The sequence below is a fragment of the Bos indicus x Bos taurus genome, chromosome 3 (genome assembly GCF_003369695.1).
Source record: "Bos indicus x Bos taurus breed Angus x Brahman F1 hybrid chromosome 3, Bos_hybrid_MaternalHap_v2.0, whole genome shotgun sequence".
NCBI lineage: Eukaryota > Metazoa > Chordata > Mammalia > Artiodactyla > Bovidae > Bos > Bos indicus x Bos taurus.
This window is the reverse complement of record NC_040078.1, coordinates 18,821,765-18,841,934: the sequence shown is the minus strand read 5'-3', so window position 1 is coordinate 18,841,934 and position 20,170 is coordinate 18,821,765. Positions and strand designations below refer to the sequence as shown.

At 44.9% G+C, this 20,170-nt stretch overlaps 1 protein-coding gene across 1 annotated transcript; it reads right to left on the bottom strand.

The window, feature by feature from the left end:
* Window positions 1-8,764: 8,764 nt before the first annotated feature.
* Window positions 8,765-19,910, bottom strand: S100A10 (S100 calcium binding protein A10). The gene is made up of 3 exons (XM_027533255.1): window positions 19,661-19,910; window positions 12,538-12,690; window positions 8,765-9,180 (listed from the first exon to the last, which is right to left on the bottom strand). The coding sequence occupies exons 2-3, from the start codon at window positions 12,667-12,669 to the stop codon at window positions 9,019-9,021; spliced, it is 294 nt and encodes a 97-aa protein (XP_027389056.1). The 5' UTR covers window positions 12,670-12,690; window positions 19,661-19,910; the 3' UTR covers window positions 8,765-9,018.
* Window positions 19,911-20,170: the final 260 nt, after the last annotated feature.

The following is a 20,170-nucleotide window of genomic DNA, read 5'->3' as shown; positions in this document are numbered from 1 at the left end:
TGCTGTGAGGATTAAGTGAGGCAAAACATTTTAAGAGCTCAGCAGAATGCCTGGCCAGTAGAAATTGGGCAATAGGTGGTACCTATTCTTATCAATAAGTTATAAAGTTGACAATAACAGGCAGGATTTGAGCTCAGTTCTACTTGACTCCAGAGCCCTCAAATTAAGTACTGTATCAAGTACCTCCCAAGCATTCTCATCACAGCCTTTGCAAGCCCCTCCCCTAGGCTTCTGGGATGTTGTCAATGGACTGCTCAATCTTCTGTCCACTTACAAGCAGTTCCTTTGACCCTTCCTCTTGCTGTTCCCACTATGATGAGTAGTCAGTGATGAAAAGGCAGAACCAGACTGAGAGTTGGAGGCCAGTGAAGGAGGGATAAGAAGACAAAACATGGTTGATGAAGTGTAAGTGGAAGGCATAGGAGTGGCCAAGGTCACACAACTGACACCCGTGTTGCTGACAGATCCCAGCAGAAAATGCACAAAGCCGATGGGCTAATGGCAGGTCCAAGTAAGGATGTGGTTTAGACAAATGCTTCTATGTAATCATTCATTGTAACTGGGCTTCTTTTGAAAGTCTGCCACCCTAGCCCCCAGCCCCAATGGGTTAAGCTTGCATAAATTTTGAAGGTGCATCTAATACTTCTATTTTCTGTCCATTTTAATCAGTCATTGAGTTCTGTTGCATTTTTATTTATTTATTTGGCTGTGTCAGGTCTTAGCTGTGGAGCACAGGCTCTTCATTGTAGAGAAGACCTTAGTATCCCGACCAGAGATTGAACCCTTGTCCTCTGCACTGGAAGGCAGATTGTTAACCACTAGACCACCAGGGAAGTCCTGAGTCCTGTTACATTTTTAAAAGACTTTTTGTGTGTGTGTTCTGGCCCCTCTATCTGCCATCTGAGAATGCCTAGAGGGGGTGGTGCTCCCTAGGAAGCTGCAGTCTTGTAGAAGTTTCTAGATTTTACAGGGTGGTCTGAGAAAACACAGATTAGGAAGAATCTATGTTAAGGAAGGAAATCAGAGTTGGTATCATGCAGAGGGTGGGTTTGCCCCAGTCGTAAAGCTAGAGCAGGCCGTAAATAAGAGCATAAACAAAGAAGTCAGAGATGGTGGAGATGGGAGATTGATGAGCCTAGAGGGTCAGGGCAAATGGTGGAGGCCTAATGACAGAAGGGGTGTAAACATCTGAAAGACTGCCGTGTGGAGGTGTTTGTATTACTTGGGGTGAGCCTGGCTGCTCAACACAGATTTCTCAAGCAAGTCCTCCAAAGTGCTGGTCACAGCAGAGGAAAGTGAACACCTGTGTGTGTGCGTGTGTGTGTGTGTGTGTCTGTGTGTGTTGGGAGGGTATCCAAAGGAACACCCTGTGGAAGGAAATTTTCTTAGAAGTCCTGTGTTTTATAATGATGCTCTGTTTTAACATTTAAAAAAATTTAAATGACACCATTAAGTGAAGTGGGCACTCCAGAAGAGTGCTCCCTACTTAAGCTATGACATGTTACAATTTTTTGACCATTCTGTGCAGCCTGCAGGATCTTAGTTCTCCAACCAGGTATCAAACTTGTGTCCCCTGCAGTGGAATCATGGAGTGCTAACCACTGGGCCACTAGGAAAGTCCCTATGCTATAACTTGAAGAAACTTTGTCATTTACCTTCACCCAAAATCCCTGGCCATAGTGTGAAGAAGCACAGGTTAAGGGGATCCTTGAAAGTGAAAAGTGAAAGTATTAGTCACTCAGTTGTGTCTGACTGTTTGTGATTCCATGCACTATAGCCCATTGGGCTCCTCTGTCCATGGAATTTTTCAGGCAAGAATATTGGGTTGGTTAGCCATTTCCTCCTCCGTAGGATCTCCCCCACCCAGGGATCAAACTGGGGTCTCCTGAATTGTGGGCAGATTTTTTACCATCTGAGCCACCAGGGGATCCTTAATGGATCCTAATCACTTGCTGTTCATTGTATGTATACAATGTGAAGAGTGGCTTTTGAAGAATAAATTCTTCTTCAATTCCAATACCCATCCTCGATTTTGATGTCCTTCTATCTATGTGCATCCACCTCATTCTTACATTCTTGCCTCAAGTATACTAGACTTACTCTTTAACAAATCTTACTCTGATTATTACAATATGCACTTAACACCTTAAAAAATAATATTAAGCTTTGATTATTAGAACAATAGAAGTTTACTAAAGATAAGAAAGTTCTTTGAAATATTTTTTAACTAATTAATTAATAGTTAATTCTTTGTATCTCTACATGGACTCAAGTTCTAATGATGCAAAAGAACACATAAATATTCTCCTTCCCAGTTCCTGCTCCCCTAGCCATCCTGTTCTTTCTGGAAAGTATCCAGTTTCATCAGTTTCTTGTATATTCTTTTTGGATATGTTTTTTGCATATTTAAGTAGTTTTATGCATATATTCTCCCCTGTTATTTCTCCACAAATGGTCATTTAATAGACATATAGACAGACAGACGTACATTGTTCAGTACTTTTTTGCTCTAATACTGTGTCTTTGAGACCATTCCACATCAGCTCACTGAGATCTTCCTCAGTTTTTCATGACAGTCCAGTGAGTAGTAGACTATTAATCAGCAGGTCTCTGCTCTCTCCCACATCTGTCATTTGTGTCACATCAATTGTGCGGAAATACCACTCCCTTGCTTTCACACCTTGATCAATCCTACCAGCGACCCCCAACCCCGTTAGCGGTGAGGAGGTCCATGCCCTGCTCCGTCTGACAGCACTCCCGTCCCAGGTCACAGCCCCGCCAGGCTTCTCACTGCTCCTTCTTGCCTTTTCCTCGTTTTCTGTGTGCTCTTCTCTGCTCTTCCCAGCCTTCCTTGCCTCAAACGGATCTTCCTCTCAGTCCTTTCTGGCCAAAGTGCTTCCTCCATGACACCCCTAGCCCTCAGAGCTAACCACCAAATCCGCCTGCAGTGCAGGAGACACAAGAGGCGTAGGTTCGATCCCTGACTCCAGTATTCTTGCCTGGAAAACCCCATGGACAGAGGAGCCTGGTGGGCTACAGTCCAATGGGTCGCAAACGGTCGGACATGACTGAGGGACTAAGCACACAGCACTCACACACTGTCTTATTGCTGTGATATGAACAGTGCTTACCCCACCAATCTGTAAACTCTGTAGGCCAGTGACCACATTTTCTTTGTCATTTACTATTTCCTGAAGTGCTTTAACGGAGAAGGCAATGGCATCCCACTCCAGTACTCTTGCCTGGAAAATCCTATGGACGGAGAAGCCTGGTAGGCTGCAGTCCATGGGGTCGCTAAGAGTCGAACACGACTGAGCAACTTCACTTTCACTTTTCACTTTTATGCATTGGAGAAGGAAATGGCAACCCACTCCAGTGTTCTTGCCTGGAGAATCCCAGGGATGGGGCAGCCTGGTGGGCTGCCGTCTGTGGGGTCGCACAGAGTTGGACACGACTGAAGCGACTTAGCAGCAGAAGTGCTTTAAATCACATCGTTGAAAGGAAATTTCAATATTTGTAAAATTTGTAAGAAGGTCAAGAAACTGGGCTCTTGTGTGCTGACTCATCCAGTATGGGGTAGGGCAGAACAGAGTCCTCCCTGCAGAGACCAAAGCTGAATCATCTCCCTCTTCCTTCTAGAAAAACAGGCTTGAGGCTAAGTGCTATTAATGCTCATCAGAGCCTTGATGGATGTGCCTAGAAGAGCTTGAAAGGAACAGGCTGAACCTTTGCAGGAAGAACCCACAATGCAAGGGCTAGTCATTGATTAGCTGCTGTGCATAATGTGACAAATAGGATTTTTACATTGAGCAGTCCAAGTTCTGTGTCCGGAGAGTTAATTGATATTATTTTTCCACTTTTGGTCAATCTTATTGAAAGGATGATGTAAAAACATTAAAACTTTAATAACAGGCTATTTTTACTTTTATATAACCTCTTCCAGACTTTGCCCTAAAAAAATATTGGATAGCTGCAGTCAGAGTGAACATACCGTTTTTCAGATAAATGGGAATTTTGGTGGGAAACAAGGTGACTTCATGTTCTATGGAGGTACCTTTCTCACCCAGACCTTATGATTCCATCATCTTGATCATCTCCCTGTCTTAGTTTTGGCTTCCCAGGTGGCTCAGTAGTAAACAAACAAACAAACAAACAAACCAAACCTAATAATACACCTGCCAGTGCAGGAGACATAGGAAATGTAGGTTTGATCTCTGGGTTGGGAAGATTCCCTGCAGAAGGAAATGGCAACCCACTCCAGTATTCTTGCCTGGATAATCCCATGAACAGAGGAGCCTGGTGGGCTACAGTCCATGGAGTCGCAAAGAGTCAGACACGAATAAGCACACAACACTCACTCACTCACACTCTTGGTTTTGGCGTGACATGTCAGAGCTCAATTTTTTTCCTTCCTCCTCTGTTCTCAGAGCTAGAGAAAGATAAGTAAGAATCCCCAGCCTGCTTTATCTTTTGTAAACTGGAATGTGACTGGAATGTGAGAGCTGGAGGAAAGTGGAACATTCTTAAGAACACATTTTCTGCTGATTACCTCCTTTTAAACAACAGGCTCATCCCTGTCTCCCAAAGGAGTAGACATAACTCAGACCTTAGATTTGTGGAGTTTTTAATGCAGTGACCTCACCCACCACACTTCTCATATCATTTAGTATTTCGCAGTTGTCATTCACTTATCACTCCCTACCTTTCCGGTGCTGCCTATGTGTACTTTCTCACGTGATACCCTCGATTCTAAGCCTGCTGGACTATGCATGGCCTCCCGGGTGTTTGGGTGTTTCTTTGTGCTATCACTGCCATGTCTGGAGATGCAACAGAAGGAGTGGTTAAAACCTTAGATGGTCTAGATTCAAATTCTGTCTCTACCACTTACCAGTTTGTCAAACCACCTGTAAAGTAATAGCACCTGCCTCATAAGTTGGGGTGTGTGTGTGTGTGTGTGTGTGTGTGTGCTTGGTCATGTCTGGCTCTTTGCAACCCCATGGACTGTAGCCCACCAGGTTCCTCTGTCCATGGGATTTCCCAGGCAAGAATACTGGAGTGGGTTGCCATTTCCTTCTCCAGGGGATCTTCCCGACCCAGGGATCACAGTGAGTTAATATTTATAAGGCACTTAGCAGTAGCAGTAGCAGTAGAACAGAGTCTGGGTTGTACTAAGAATGTTATTATCCAAATTTCTTCTAGTTTTGAAGACCAGATAAGATCCTATCTTTTATACAAAACCTTCTCTGACTAATCTTGCCGAGCCCACAATGATCTCTTACTCCTTTGAATATTGTAACATGTGTGATATTTAAATTACTGAAACAGCACCTTGATACAGCTGCAGAATAAAGAGGAAGGAAGGAAGAAAGAAGGACAATATCTGAATTCAACTCTTGATATTGTAACTTACTGTGGGACTCTGAGGGAGTTAGTTGAGTCTTGATTTTTCCATCTGTAAAATGGCTATTTATTACCTTAACAGGGTTATTATGAGGGCTAAGTAAGATACTGCTTGAGAAGTATCTCATACACATCTTGACTCATAGTAGACCCTCAATAAATACACATGCTCTTTTTAAAAATATTATTTAGAATTTTGTTTCCCAGATTATAAAAGTAGAATTGTTGTAGGAAATTTAGATAACATAGCAGGGTATAGAGAGGAAAGTTAAAATAACCTCATAAACTTCTTTCTGGAGACAACAATTTCCCTAGCCAGTAACTCCTACCTTGGAAATTAAAACACAGGTGGGTATATTTCCTTTGGTCTTTTTCTGTGAGTGTGTGCTGATAGACATATGTTAAAAAGGGAAGAATCCCATTATATACCAGTATTACTGTCTGCTTTACTTTACATAGGCAATTCTCCAACTTATTTAGTATTCTTCAGTCATGGTTTTCCTGAGTCATATCATATTCCGTGTACATCTATACTTATTTAACCAAAACTGTATTGCTGGATGTGGAGGTTATATTGGGGTTTTAACTAAAGAATGCTGCATTATATACCTTTGCATATGAATTTTTGTCACTATCTTTGATTACTTTGTTATGAGAAATGGTTAAGAATAGAAATATTGGATCTAATAAAACACATCAGAGGATCCTGGTGCCTTCTGCCAACTTTTGCCTCTTCTAGAATTTGTATAAATTACATTTACCAAAAGTGACCAAGGGCGTCCATCACATCTCACCTTTGCCAATCTTGAACTTTTTGTCTGTTTTATCTGTTTACTTTAACAGGATTATAATCTCCCTGAGCAGGCCATGCTGCTTCTTTGTATCTACCACAGAACATTGCCTGGTGTCCTTCATATAGTAGCCCTCATGAATGTTTGCCAAATGACTGCATTTCTATTCACAACTATTCCTCTGTGGTTAAAGAGCCAGAGAAGGTACCGGAACAATCACTTTCGATTGGTCAGATTGAGAGAGAGGTTTATATACTTGCCCTTGGTCTCCCACTGAGATGAGTAGAAAAGTATGAAACCACAGGTAATTGGCTTATGATCAGGGGTTAAGAGAGAACATGAGGTCTTTTTCAGGGTCAGCTCTGCAGCATGTTTGAAACTGGCTTTCTGTACTGCTATCCATTCTTCCTTCACAACTGGGTGTGGAGAGGGGCGGGATCTGCTTTTACAGCTTTGCTGTGTGGCAGAATGAGGGGAATTTTCCAGATAGTTCCTTCTGATGGCTGTTGGCACAATTGCAGCTTTGCCTCTGGGAGCCATTAGGCTGTGGCCCCGAAAGCCTGGATAGCTGTTTCAGCAGGTCAGATTGTGAGAGCCCTGTGTTTTTGTTGGCATGGAGAGCCATGTAGGATTTCAAACTATGAATAGCCTTAAAATTTTCCCTGTCCTAGCTCCCTACTAAGTGCTTTGAGTACTGGGGCTAAAGTGAAGAAAACTGTTAATTGTCCCTTTTCCCTTCCAGTCCTCCCCTCATAAACACACACCCCAAATATAGTGACCCAGATGCTTTCCTGGCACTTTTCTGAATGCCAGAGTTTCTGAGGCCATCTTCTGGGAAGAATGCGTTGCTTTAGAGATTTTTTTGAACCTACAAATCCACTGTGAAGATGAATGATACCTCCTCTCCCAGCCCCAGAGCCCTCTCTGCTGGCATAGTTCTCTTTTCAGGTAAAGAGGCTTAGAGTGTGAAAGCTTGCTGTAGATTGGGGGACATCTAAGCCCATATTATCTCTGTGCTGGTTTCACCTGCCCATTTGCAAACTGAACACCAGTTTTATAATGCCCAGTAAACAGTTGGCCCCAGAGGCAAGTGGTATAAACTGAAAGGGTAAATCCAGGCTGATACACATTCTCACGGTGAGTTTGCTTTGCTGGGAAGGGCCCATTGTGCTTCTCTATTCCCTGTAGCTCTGTGGTTTGCTTGGAGCAAGCATCTTTAAACTACAGGTTGGAAGACTTCTCTTAGAATTCAGAATTGTCACTGTGGCAGATGTAGTGGACTAGCATGCCAATTCCTAGTGTGTAGAGATTGGAAAATACAAAGCTTTATTTCCCAGATTCCCTTGCAGTTTGGGTTTTGATTGGATTGAGGTTCTGCTAATTAGATCCACTTCTTTGAGACTTGGATGTGGGAACCAAGTCATGTGTGGAAAGAGCCATGTGTGGTCGTGTGGAGCCACGGTTGTGTGGTTCTGGAGCAGCTAGCTTTAGCCATGGCTTCCCAGCTCAGCAGGCAGCTTCCTGAGCTAAGCAGCTCCCTTGGTGGCCCCGATCTATGGCACGGATTTGGGAATCACTCCTGGAGTCAGTTCCTTAGCTAGCCATCCCCCTCTTCCATTTAGTATCTTGTAGTAAATCCCTCTTTGTAAACCTGCTGACATAACTCTGTAGCTGCAAAGCTATCCATTGTCTTATCTTGTTCATTTATTGGCTGAGACAAAATAAAATGTTGGAATTTGACCTTTGACCTTGATTTTATTACAGATATCCTTTCACCAAAGATAGTTTTGGACTATCCTGTTCCCTTTACATGCTTTTCCTGGTGATAGTGGATGACCTTACATTGAACTTTTTCCCAGAATTATGTTGATTGAACTGTTTAATTGGTACAATTTCATGTGCCAATTCATACCTCATCTTTCCATAAAGAATATTATATTATTAATAAGTATAGCTATTTAATAATACCTATGCAACGCATATCTGCTGAAGCTTGTCACAGACACAGAAAGGATTAGGAGAAACACTTTGCTGTTTATCAAGACATAAGTACTGGCATATCAATTTCAACAAAACAGCACTACCCTATTATATAAATCTTGGCTACGTTAATTCTTGACATCACAATATAATCATGGCATCTTATGACAACTCAAAAAATGTTAATGTGATATTGTTCCTGAGGTATCACACTAGTCTCTGATTTTAATTCGTTGTCTTATGGACTTATTTTTACCCTAGTTTGCTGAAACATTGCTATGAAAAATGGACTAAAGATATTTCAGGCATACAGAGAGTGCTGGTTGGAAAAGCACTGATTTAACTGGGCAGGACTATGCTCAGAAATTATAAACTTGGAATATATTCCTGAAGTGCATTCTTTTAATCCTTGAAGGTTTTGTCCTTCAGCTAGACACAGCTACAGGGCAGGTCAATTTGAGAAATTAGACTGCAAGTCTGAGTGGAGAATGCTTTCTCATCTTGCAGGTTCTGTGGAAAGAGCTCTGCCTCATGCCAGATGCTCAAGGACATGTAGGAAAAAGCATTTCTGAAGAAGGAATAAGCATTCTGTCTGTAATTCAGAACTAAAAAAGGAATTTGTTTATTGAGAGCAAGAGGATGCAAGCAATATAAAAATCAAAAGCTTATCTGGCTTTAATTGACTTTTCTTTCTCTGCTTCTCAAAATGGAGCTGGATTTTATTTGTACATTTTCTATGGGTCCCATATGCTCAGAAATCCTTATACAGGGGAAGCTGTGGGACAGAGTCCTTAAGTGACCCTTTATGAGAATTCTTATCAGGGTGGGAGTAATTGCTCAATGCTGCCTACTTCTTCCCCTTCTGCTTCATGTGTACTACAAAATAGTCATTGCATGCGATGGTGAGCCCAGCGATTAGTGAAAAGAAGCTCTGGAAGCCCACTTTGCCGTCTCGACACTGGTCCAGGTCCTTCATTATTTTGTCCACGGCCAGAGGGTCTTTTTGATTCTGAAAAAAAGAACAGAAGCAAGAACCGTCAGTCAGTGGTTGCAGTGACGAGCTTCTTTGATTTGTTCTGCTGACTACTATATGTATACTCTCCTCATTATTTGAATTCTTGCTTTAGATCACAGTGATATTTGGAGGTCTTCTAAATGTACTTCTCTGCTTTGAGAGAGCATATCAGTAAATTCATATTTATTGCAGGCTAGGAAAGAGGTTTCCATGGCATTCTTTTATGTAACTCAGGGACTAGAAACAGTCTATTTCTAGAAAGAGGAGAAAGACGAGATACAGTGCCAGAGAAGGGAGATCCACGACTCTGAATTCTCAGTCCACTTAAAATCTGACCTGCTTTACTCACAGTCCAACTGTTACCACAATTTTTTTTTTCCTTTTTTTTAATTGGAGGATAATTGCTTTACAATATTGTGTTGGCCTCTGCCATACAAATTATTTTGAAGGTAATGGACCATGGAGTTAAGTGTTAGTTCCTTAGTTGTGTTTGACTCTTCCCAATGCCATGGACTGCAGCCCGCCAGGCTTCTCTGTCCATGGAATACTCCAGGCAAGAACACTGGGGTGGGTAGCCATTTTCTTCTTCAGGGGATCTTCCTGACCCAGGTATTGAACCCGGGTCTCCTGCACTGCAGGCAGACTCTTAACCATCTGAGCCATCAGGGAAGTCTGTTACCACAGTTTTAAAATTTACATTCTCTTAACAAATTTTCATTCCTCATAGCATGGTCAAGTCCTTAAAAAAGAAACTCCTTATGAAAGACCTAATGAGATGACTTAGGGAGTAAATTTCAGATCTATGTCCTATGGATTTTGAAGCAATGCTAACGATACCCTGGGATGGGTTAGATTTAAAGAGGAAAGGCAGTTGGTCCTCTTTTCTTGGCACAGCTGAGGCCAACCTAGTGTGACTTAATATCATATTAGCCAGGTGAGTAAGTCACACACCTTGGTGGACCTTCATGTAACAGCTAAGAATTGAGGCTGGACTAGAGTGTCTCTAAAATTGCTTCTGTTCTTAATGAGTTGGCCACTCTATGTCATACTATACTCTTTCTTGGATGTTTTACATTGGATGTGTTTCAAAAGTAGAACATGTGATGGAGTCATAGAACTCCCCACAACTCTTAGCACAAATGCATGGAACTGGAATGAACAGGTTAAGATCCCTTTTGTTTTTTCTTTTCCCTTGCTTTCATGGGTGATTGGTTTAATCACTCCTTTTCATAGTGTTGATGCTTAGAAGTGCAAAAGTGTAGTTTCTCCTGTGGGGTCCATACCATCAACCACAAGTAAATATGGCCATTTACAGGTGTTAAAGGGTTCAGGGGGACTTTCCTGGTGGGCCAGTGGTTATGACTCTGTGCTTCCAATGCAGGAGGGTGGGTTTGATCCCTGTTCAGGGAAATAAGATCCCACATGCTGTGTGGTACAACCAAAAAAAAAAAAAAAAAAAAAACCCACTAAGGGCTCAGGTAAAGCATTTATGAGTCCTGTTGACTGCATACCTGAGTAAGGGAACTGACACACACTGTCTCAAGTGTGTGGGATGTTTATATAAACTGCGCTCAGAAACCCTTTTAGGCAAGCAGCAGCATTTCCAACATGCCCTAAGCAGTCAACTATAACCTGTCTATGCAGCTACCTCCCTCTTTTGGTGGGTTTCAGTTAATTCTGGCCTCAACCCCAGCTTCCTGGCTGTGGTCACAAGCAGTGCAATTTGGATGACATAAGGGATCAGGTTTAGAAACAAAATGCTCTGTCAGTGTAGCCAGTGTGGGTGTGCCTGGAATTATGACTCCATGCTTAGAATAAATTGTACTGCCATGTTCCGAACTGTGTTGAACACTTTATCGAACCACAAAGCCTTTAGGAAGGGTCTTTGTCTCATGTGATAGTCATCTTGGCTTCTAACTTACGTAACAACACAATTAACGAGTGTTTAGAAGCAGACTGAGAGCTTCTTTGTGTGATGGGCAGGTTTACAATGAGAACATTTTGTCCTTGAATTTTATGCTTGCCTAGAAGGATCACAGAAAGTGAAAGTGGTCTTGGAGATAATCATGTCCAGCCTCTCATTTTACAGAGCGCCTGAACTGAGGCACAGAAAGCTGAAGCAACCTTCCCAGTGTTAGTTAGGGTCCTGGTCTGGGTTTGTATCGCAGAACTGTAAGAAAGCAGAGCACCAGTGTCCTCTAACTCATTCTAGGATAGCACTGTGGTATCTGCAGCTCTAAGATACAAGTTAAATGATTTCTATCTGTTTATTTGACTGATACTGATAACCTATAAATCATCATGTCCTATAAAACCTTATGTTTACTGAGTCAGGAGTCAGGGGCTTAACTACTGCTATTTACCATGCAGATGACAAGAGGCAAGACTCTGCCTTTTACCATCTCCTCCCCAGTGGTTCAGAAGGTAAAGACTCTGCCTGCAATGCAGGAGTCACAGGTTCAATCCCTGGGTCAGGAAGATCCTGAAGATCCCTCCAGGGGAAGTTCATCCCCTGGAGACAGGCATAGCAACCACTCCAGTATTCTTACCTGGAGAATTCCATGGACAGAGGAGCCTGGTAGGCTACAGTCCATGAGGTCACAAAGGGTTGGACACAGTTGAGTGACTAACACTTTCACTTTCCCTTCACCCTTTATAGGCTAATGCAATGTTCTACACCAAGTACAGTCCTGATCCCTTTAAGTGACTCTGGTTGTGGCAGGCAGAGAAGGGTTTGCATTTCAATCTAGTAGCGCAGGCATAAACTCAAATTGTGCTTCTGTGTTCTCATAGCATTATCAATGTGAAAAGCAGTTTTTTCTGGAGCGATGCTTGGCTCTCATTCAGCAGATGCCTGACCCCCCATTCGTTTAGAGTAGTGTTGGGAAAAAGTTTGAAAGTCTTTATCTAAAGGGATTTAATTTAAGAAGGGACATGAGTGGATGTGACCAGGACGGGGCACCTCCAGCGCCAGGTTTATGGACCTGAGGGCAACAAGGCAAGCTGGATGATTACTCTGGTGAAAGACCTTCTTTCCTGCAACTCTGTCTCAATGGACACAGTGACTCCAGAAGGAATCTTTCTAACACCTCTTATTGTGATTTGTGTGTAGTCTCATTTCACTTCCAAACTGTAAGCTCCTTAAGAGCAGGGGCTATATGTCTTCTTTACTTTCTGTTTCCTCCCATAGTATCTTACAAACAGGAGGCACTCAATAACATTTAATAACTAAGTGAATGAAAACACCTTTCTAGTAGTGACTTCTACCGGGAAGGGCTAGAAAGAGGAAGGGAAAGGACACAGGGCCCAGAAGCATTATAACGGATTCTTCCTGAGCCTTTCAACACTTACTTCCAAAAATCCAGGGAACTCCTTTTCCATGAGTACTCTCAGGTCTTCCTTTGTTAAGTAACCTTTATCACCTGCAAATTTGTGAAATGTGAACATCATGGTTTCCATGGCGTGCTCCATTTGAGACGGCATTTTGGTGAAGTCTGTTGAAACCTATTAAAGGATGGAAAGAAACAATACACATTAACTCTAAAAAATTTTATTCATTTATTTATTTGGTTGTATTGGGTCTTAGTTGCTGCAGGCAGGCTCTAGAGCACAAAAGCTCAGTAGCTGTAACCCACACGGCTTAGTTGCCCCAAGGCTACATTCAGGGACATGAATTACCAGTCTTTTGAGAATGACTGGAAGAGCTCAGCCATTCAATCCTTTTCCAATTCACCCCAGGTTTGGGGCCTTCCTCCTGCTGATGGAAACAGGCACTTCAGGTACTGGTGCTCTGAATGAGGGGTTTTATCTAGTTGCCTGCTAAGTTTGCATAATGAAGAATAAAAACTCTGATCATTTGGAAAAGCAAGATCAGTGCCCCTTCGTTTAACTGACAAAGCACCTACTGAGAGAACAGATGTCTCACCACTTCTCTTGGTGGCGGTGGTGGCGGGCGCTGGTAAATGGGACTCTTCCATGTGGACATGGCTGAATACCAACAGCCACAGTCAAGCGTCATTAATAAAAGAACTTCAACCCTCCAAGCTTCACTAGACCTTGCTTGGTCTCATTCTAGGGTTTAGAAATCTGCTTAATGAATTTCATCTTCTGAGCACTTTTTTTTTTTTTTTTGGCCACACAGCATGGCTTGTGGGATCTGTGCTCCCCGGCCAGGGATTGAACCCAGGCCGCTTCAGTGAAAGTGAGGAACCCTAACCACTGGATCTCCAGGGAATTCCTAGTATTCTTTACTAAAGTTCTGAACTTGTTATTGATCATAACAAAGTCATTTGCATCTTTGGTAGCAACATCAGTTGCCCTACCCAAATACAAGCTACCCAAAGCCTTGAGGTATATATAACAAGTAACAGTATATACTAATCACTTTGGGGATCTGATATATTTTTGGCAGCACTAGACAGAAGAGCTACTCTCACAGTCTGAGGTGCAGTGGGAAAGGAAGAGCTTTTCATTGTGAATAGCTTAAAAGAAAGGAAAGGATTTGTCAGATCATTATATTCAGGTATAATAATCTGGGGGCATTTGTCTCATCAAGGCCCAATGCCTGGTACTGAAGAGGAGCCCAGTGAATTTTGCTTAATTGGAAGGCATGCTTCAGCAAGAACAGAGTAGCTTTGGCTTACACTAACTAAAATCACTACTGGATAGGAAACAGATGAAATTGAATCGAGACTAATATACCACTCAAAAAAAAAGGCTAGGAATTGGTTTAGAGTAGAAGGCAATGGCAACCCACTCCAGTGTTCTCGCCTGGAGAATCCCAGAGACAGGGGAACCTGGTGGGCTGCTGTCTATGGGGTCGAACAGAGTCGGACACGACTGAACCGACTTAGCGGCAGCAGCAGCAGTCCCCAAACATTTTGGCACCAGGGGCTGGTTTTGTGGAAGACAGTTTTTCCACAGATGGGGAATGGGTATGGGGGATGGTTTCAGGATGATTCAAGAGCATTACATTTATTGTGCACTTTATTTCTAATTGAATGCCATCACTGATCTGACAGGAGGTACTGGTCCACAGTCCCAGAGGATAGGGACCCTTGGTTTAGAGCAGTGGTTGAAGGGGAGGCTGGCATCTTCTCCTGAAGAGTCTCAATAGGAACTGGAGACATGCATTCATTCTGGTTCCTGTTGCTGACATATGCGTACTCAACACAGATCCCTAAATGCTATATTTTACCGAGGAGAAGGTGGAGCTGGTGAACACGAGGATTGAGCAATTACACTTTGAGTTGAAAGTCCTACCCCTTAATCCCCAGAAAAGTACAGGAATCAGCATGCCAAAGAATGTGCTACTCTAGAGAATACTATAAGCCAGAATCTGGCATGATTCATCTGGAAGACTTCTCATGGAGAGAGCAGCAAATTCAAGGTCCGCTGTGGGATGAATTCCAGAGGACTCACATCCTTTCTCCTCTCTCCTGACACAGCCAGTATCTGGCTTCACATGGCAGTGGCTTAGAGGGAGTCAGCCTCGCCTGGATTGGCTCTGCAAGTCCAGCAGCATAAGAGGTAACTGAGAGAACTGAACTGAGTGAATCACCTTTGGGAGAAATTTGTGGCATCCCACTTCAGTTCTCAGGACATATCTCAGGAAAGGAGTCAGATACCAGAGGTTTAAAAATACCTGTGCCCAAGCTCTACAGCCAGAGCACTTCACAGTCAATGCCCAAAGATCTCAGAAGCTGATCTGGCTGTGGGACAGCTCATTCACTTTCTTCACAGGGCAGAACAGAAGGAAAATGCGCTGCAAAGCCAGAGAAGTAAGAAAGGGAATTGCAGCATGAAAAGGACCCCTGAGACAGGAAACAGGCTACTTCAGGAACTTCTAAGAAATACAGGTTGTAAGCTGAGGAAGTCCTGGCCACCCTTGAATACGTTCTTCAAGAGAGTGAGGCCCTCCTTCCTGGAGTGAGCACTCAGGTCTCAGGACACTCCAAACCCAGGCAGGGATGGTTTGCGCTTACTATGAACTGTGGAAGCTTTTCTGCCCCCACTGGATCCCGCCTGTTGTTTACTGAGCACGTGGGCTGTGGCCACAGCAGCCAGCGCAGACTCTCAGTTTGTTCCTTAGTGCTTGTACTCAGTGGATAAGTCACGTCCAACTCTGCGACCCTATAGACTGTAGTCTGCTAAGCTCTGTGTCCAAGGGATTCTCCAGGCAAGAATACTGCAGTGGGTTGCCATTTCCTTCTTCAGGGGATCTTCCCCACCTAGGGACTGAACTTGCATCTCCTGGATTGGTAGGTGGATTCTTTACCACTTGAGTCACCTGGGGAGCCCGTTTGTTCGGTAGACCTTCTGCAATAAGAATGCAGAACAGAGGATACTCGGGAGATCTAAGGTTGTGGAAGCAGAAATAGGTTTGAAAATCAGAGATGACCACCCTCTCATCAGTAACCACGGCTCCTGAGGGCACGGACAAGGGCTAGGAGCAAGTCATTCGGTTTTGAAGGTGAAGCCAGCACACTGATTTTAGAGTAAGATGAAGGAAAAGGGGAAGATGTCATGAACACTATGCTCTTGGCTAGTGGATGGATCCTCCAGTTCTTCCAGAGTGTGGTGGGAGCCCTACTGAGCCAGCCCGCCAGGCCCTCCCATCTTGGGCGTGGCTCACCCTGGCTGGGCAGATGGATTGGTTGCTAAAGCAGCAGTTCAAACTTGAATCTGGCGTTACCATTACTGCCTCCGCCCACCGCGGCCGTTCTCCAGCCACCCGACGAGCTCCACCCCCAGGTAGGGGTGTTACTCTAGCTTCCGGCCCGGAAACACTTCTACTGGATGGCCTTGGGCTGAGAGGCAGCGGCATCCTCTCTGTTCCCCAGACAGCCTACTGCCATTTCATCATTTATCTGCCTCTCCACCCTCGATTTAAGTTCTTATAGGGTAAGGGCTATTATTCTGTTCTGTCTAGAAACCACTAAATAGTGGTATAGTGTTGCTAATGAGCGAATGAATGAATCAAACAATTCCGTTGGCTGGAGCTGAGGTGCAGGTGTGATTACCCAGGTCTGGGCTGAAACCCTGGCCACTGGAGCAGAGCAGGAGGTGAGGGCTGGGAAGGGCCTGGAAAGGGGCAATGAATCAACAGTAGAGTACATTCCATAGTGTAGGAGAAAATGGTGTGTCCTGCTAAACAGGTCTGGTCACCCAACACTTTTTCTCTAGTTTTGGTTTATCCCTCTTGATAGCTTTCTCACTGTGAGTTCAACAAGCTCTAACTACCTCATTGTTGGTCACTCACGTTTTTACTGAAATCATTTTATTGTGATGTCTGTGTTTCTCCTATACAGGTCTGAAGAGTGGATGCTCACATAGGTTTCTTTGTGTAACTGTCTCTTCAGAAAAAAATTCTGGGCTCTACAAACTTAATTACAGTGGTGGGAATTCAATTTTTGCTGTACCTACACTGAGAACCTACTTTGCATGACTAGGCTCATGTGGGCCCCCTCTCCACAGCTCCCACCCCCATGGTGCTTGACTTTGGGGAGTTCACCAGCTAAGGTCATACTATTTTAAAATATGTCCTGAATTCTAGTTAACTGTGCTTCTGTGTCTTTCTCCACTAAACTGTGGGCTCCAGGAGCAGACTCTTAGAAGCCAGCACCCTGCCTTCAGAGTCTGCTCAATGAATTAGTAAGTAGGAAATTGACAATAATATAAATTTTGATCCTTCTGGGAGTAGCATGGAAGTAGGGGTCCTCCTTAGAAAAGTGTCTGCTCCTAAGCAATATCAAATGTTTGCTCTGGACCCATGCCCAGATCCAGGCCATAATTTCAAAAAGATTTCTAAAGAGTAAGAAGTCTGATCTCTTCTGTGTCTTGTCCATACCCTAGTTTTCTTACAGCCCACCCAGAAAACAATTGGCAGAATGTTAGTAAAAATAAACATGTTATCTAAAAATGTTTTGGGTGTCCTTCTTTTTGATGATTTTAAAAAGAAAAAAAAAGGGGGTGGGGGATGGAGGGGTGGGATTGAATTTGATCCCTAAAGGGAATTCAGAAAAAGTGAGTTGAAGCAATGGATCTAATCCCGGCTGTCTCTCCCACCTTTCACCAAACATAAAATTTTCCCATTAAGAAAATGAGCAGCAAAAGAAGAGTTCCAGATACAATCCAATAGGAAGAACTCTGAGGCCTTCTCTACCCTAACAGAGTACATCCAATTTTCCCTGAAGAGTTGTCAGGTATCCGCCAGAACGGACAAACAAGAGCCATTGTGACAACAGCTATTAAATCCATTGTTGGATTAGGTGGTAGTTATTTAATAAAGGGCTAGGAAGTGCTGAAAATTGTTAAAAATAAATTCATTCTCTTTGCTTTTGATGTGAGATTCCTAAATTGTTGAGTCCCCGAAAAATGAGAAGCTTAAGACTCTAAAAAGATCAGCTTTCCTAGCAGTCTGAGTGCTAATCTACACTTTATATCTCTGAAAGGATTCTATTGTTGCCTTCAACTTTAAAAGACTGGACTGGATCAAGGCCATACCAAGTGGGTAGTGCTCTAAAAAAGTCACAGGGTTGGAGATGTCGGTGGAAAGCAAAGAGGCACTCAGTCTCAGCTCCACCCAGCCCAAGCCCTGACCTCACTGGAGAGTAGCTGCTGGAGAGGTTGGCCAGGTGCCAGACATGGGAGGAAAGGGGGCCATCCGATGTTGTATGCAGGAAAAGCCGGGGAAGAGCATCACCTAGAAATCAGAGTGCTTTATGCACAGAAGACCATCAGGAAAATCTGAAGAACCAAAATAAGAATCTCCAAATGGTGGATCAAAGACCATAGTGAAGAAAGGAGCTTCTGGCTGTTAAGGGAGGAATACATCACTTGGAAGAGATGATTAAATAGAAACCGGACAGGAATCTGTGGGGGCAGGGCTGCTGAAGACATTTCAGATGAATTATGAACTCATTCCTGCCCTAATGCCTGGCATCACCTTTTGCAATTTGATGAAACACGCTGGAGGCAAAGATCACTGACAGGGTGTTTCTGTGGGCCTGGCCTCACCTGAAGGGCAGGATATAAGTCCAGTGCTGCAGGCTGAAACTCATGCTGTAGGGGAAAAAAAATCTGCAGTAACTGTAAACCTCTCAGTGGGAAGCGCTACCTCCCAAATAAAGCTGAGGCAGCCTGCCAGTGGGCATCCAGGCCGATAACCCAGCAGCTGAAACGCCATGACCCTACCAATCTAACCTGTCCTCAACCACAGTTCAGTCAAGAAACCTCTCCTTCAGATGGCCGGCCTGTCCGGGTGTGACTCATTTCCTCTTGGAAAATGCCCTCTAAAATGGCACAGTTCCCCTTTTCCTTCAGGGAGTGTTCTGTCTGAACCATCTGCAGAGAGAGTCTGGAACCATCCAGGCCACACCCACATGGTCTCACAACTGAGTCACAGGCTTCCACTAGGAGAATCCGGGAGCCCTTTGTGCTAACCACGCCCTGCAGAAACCTCAAGGGAGGGAAGCGGGTGGGCTTAACGTATTCCAGAGCCTGGCCCAGGGCCCCATGGTGCCTGGCACAGGGCTAGCTGCTCTGCTGGCCCCTCCACCCCCGCCCAACAAGGCAGATTCCGGGTTTCAGTTACGTGGAGACCGCCCGAGGCTGGAAAGTGCGGTATTCAGGTCTGGGACGAAGCACCAGTCCTTTGCCAGGCTCAAATTGTGTCCAGGTACCAACAGCTCATTGTACTGGGCCAGGTTAATCTGGGGTGTTAGATCCTTCATTAACTTGCTCTTCCTCTACCTCTGTATAGTTCCACTTGTTTAACTAAAATAGCAAGAAGGAAACCCTTTCAATACAAAACCCACTTAAGTGGTGGCTGAAAGTGGTGGCTCCCCCTTACCCCCTCAGCAAAACTGTGTTTTAAGGAAAACAAATAGGACCGTCTTCCCTCCGCTGGTAGAGAGAAACTTCTCGTCTAGCAGACAAATAACAGGAAGCCCAACCTTGAAGCTTCGAGGAGAGGGACAGAGGGGTGTCCTTTAGGGAGAGAACCCGCCAGCCCTCTCCGAGTCTGCACGGGCCCTCCAGCTAGACTACGAACATTTGCACAGACCTGCAGCCGGAGCCCACAAAGAAACAAGCCGGCCAGGACAGGGGGCCAGAAACAGGGATTCGGGTAACTGGGGAGACTAGTCGAAAAGCAGGAAGGGTGTAAAGATACACCAAAAGGTAGGTGAGAGCAGACCCCAGGGCACCAACACCGAAGTACTAGTAAAGGCCAAGTGCTCCCTCCTCTGGGGGTCTGGGGGGTCGCGCCGGGGAGGGACAGGGGAGGTGCTCGCCCAGCTGGGGTGTGGCCCAGAGCTCGGGGAGAGGATACCCCTGCATGCCCAGCCGACGCCCGACCACCACCATCGTCCTACCCCCACACCTGGGACGCGCGGGAGCCGCCGATGTGGGGATTTCCCCGGGCGTGGGATGTGGGGCCGGGGACCGCCCGGGACCGGCGGGCAGGACTCACCTTGGCGGGAGGCGCAGCGGGGACGCTCGGCTGGCGGGGACTCGCGGCCAGTGAGCACAGCGCCGCGGGCAGGGCGCCTTAGTACGTGGGGGTGGGGGGGCGGGGGGAGGCAGGAGGAGCCTGGGCGGGTGTCGGGGCTCGGCTCACCCCACCTCTTCCCCTCCCTCCTCTTCCTGCCCTCCTCCCTCTCCCCCCGCCACACTCACACCCCGGGCGCAGCGCACACACCCTTCTCTCGCTATGCGGAGTAGCCTCGCTCCAGGCCTCCACCCGCCCCCAGAGAGAACGATATTGTAAACTCTTCCTACTCAAATGCTCTCAAATATTTTCGTGCCCTTCCTCTCGGGTTTGCTTTCAGCGAGTGTGGAAATCAAAGAATCCAGTCGTCCTGCGGGTGGGGCGCGCTGGCCCAGAACCAGATTGTAAGCTCCTCGTCTGTAAACTACAGGTCTAGGAATTATTTTCTAGATGATATTGTAGGGAGGGGCACCTGGAGTCCTTAAAACCGCA

Coding starts and splice junctions, on each gene's coding strand:
- S100A10 (XM_027533255.1), bottom strand. CDS start 12,669: ATGCCGTCTCAAATGGAGCACGCCATGGAAACCATGATGTTCACATTT. Junction 9,181..12,537: donor AGTTCCCTGGATTTTTGGAA/GTAAGTGTTGAA, acceptor TCTTTTTTTCAG/AATCAAAAAGACCCTCTGGC.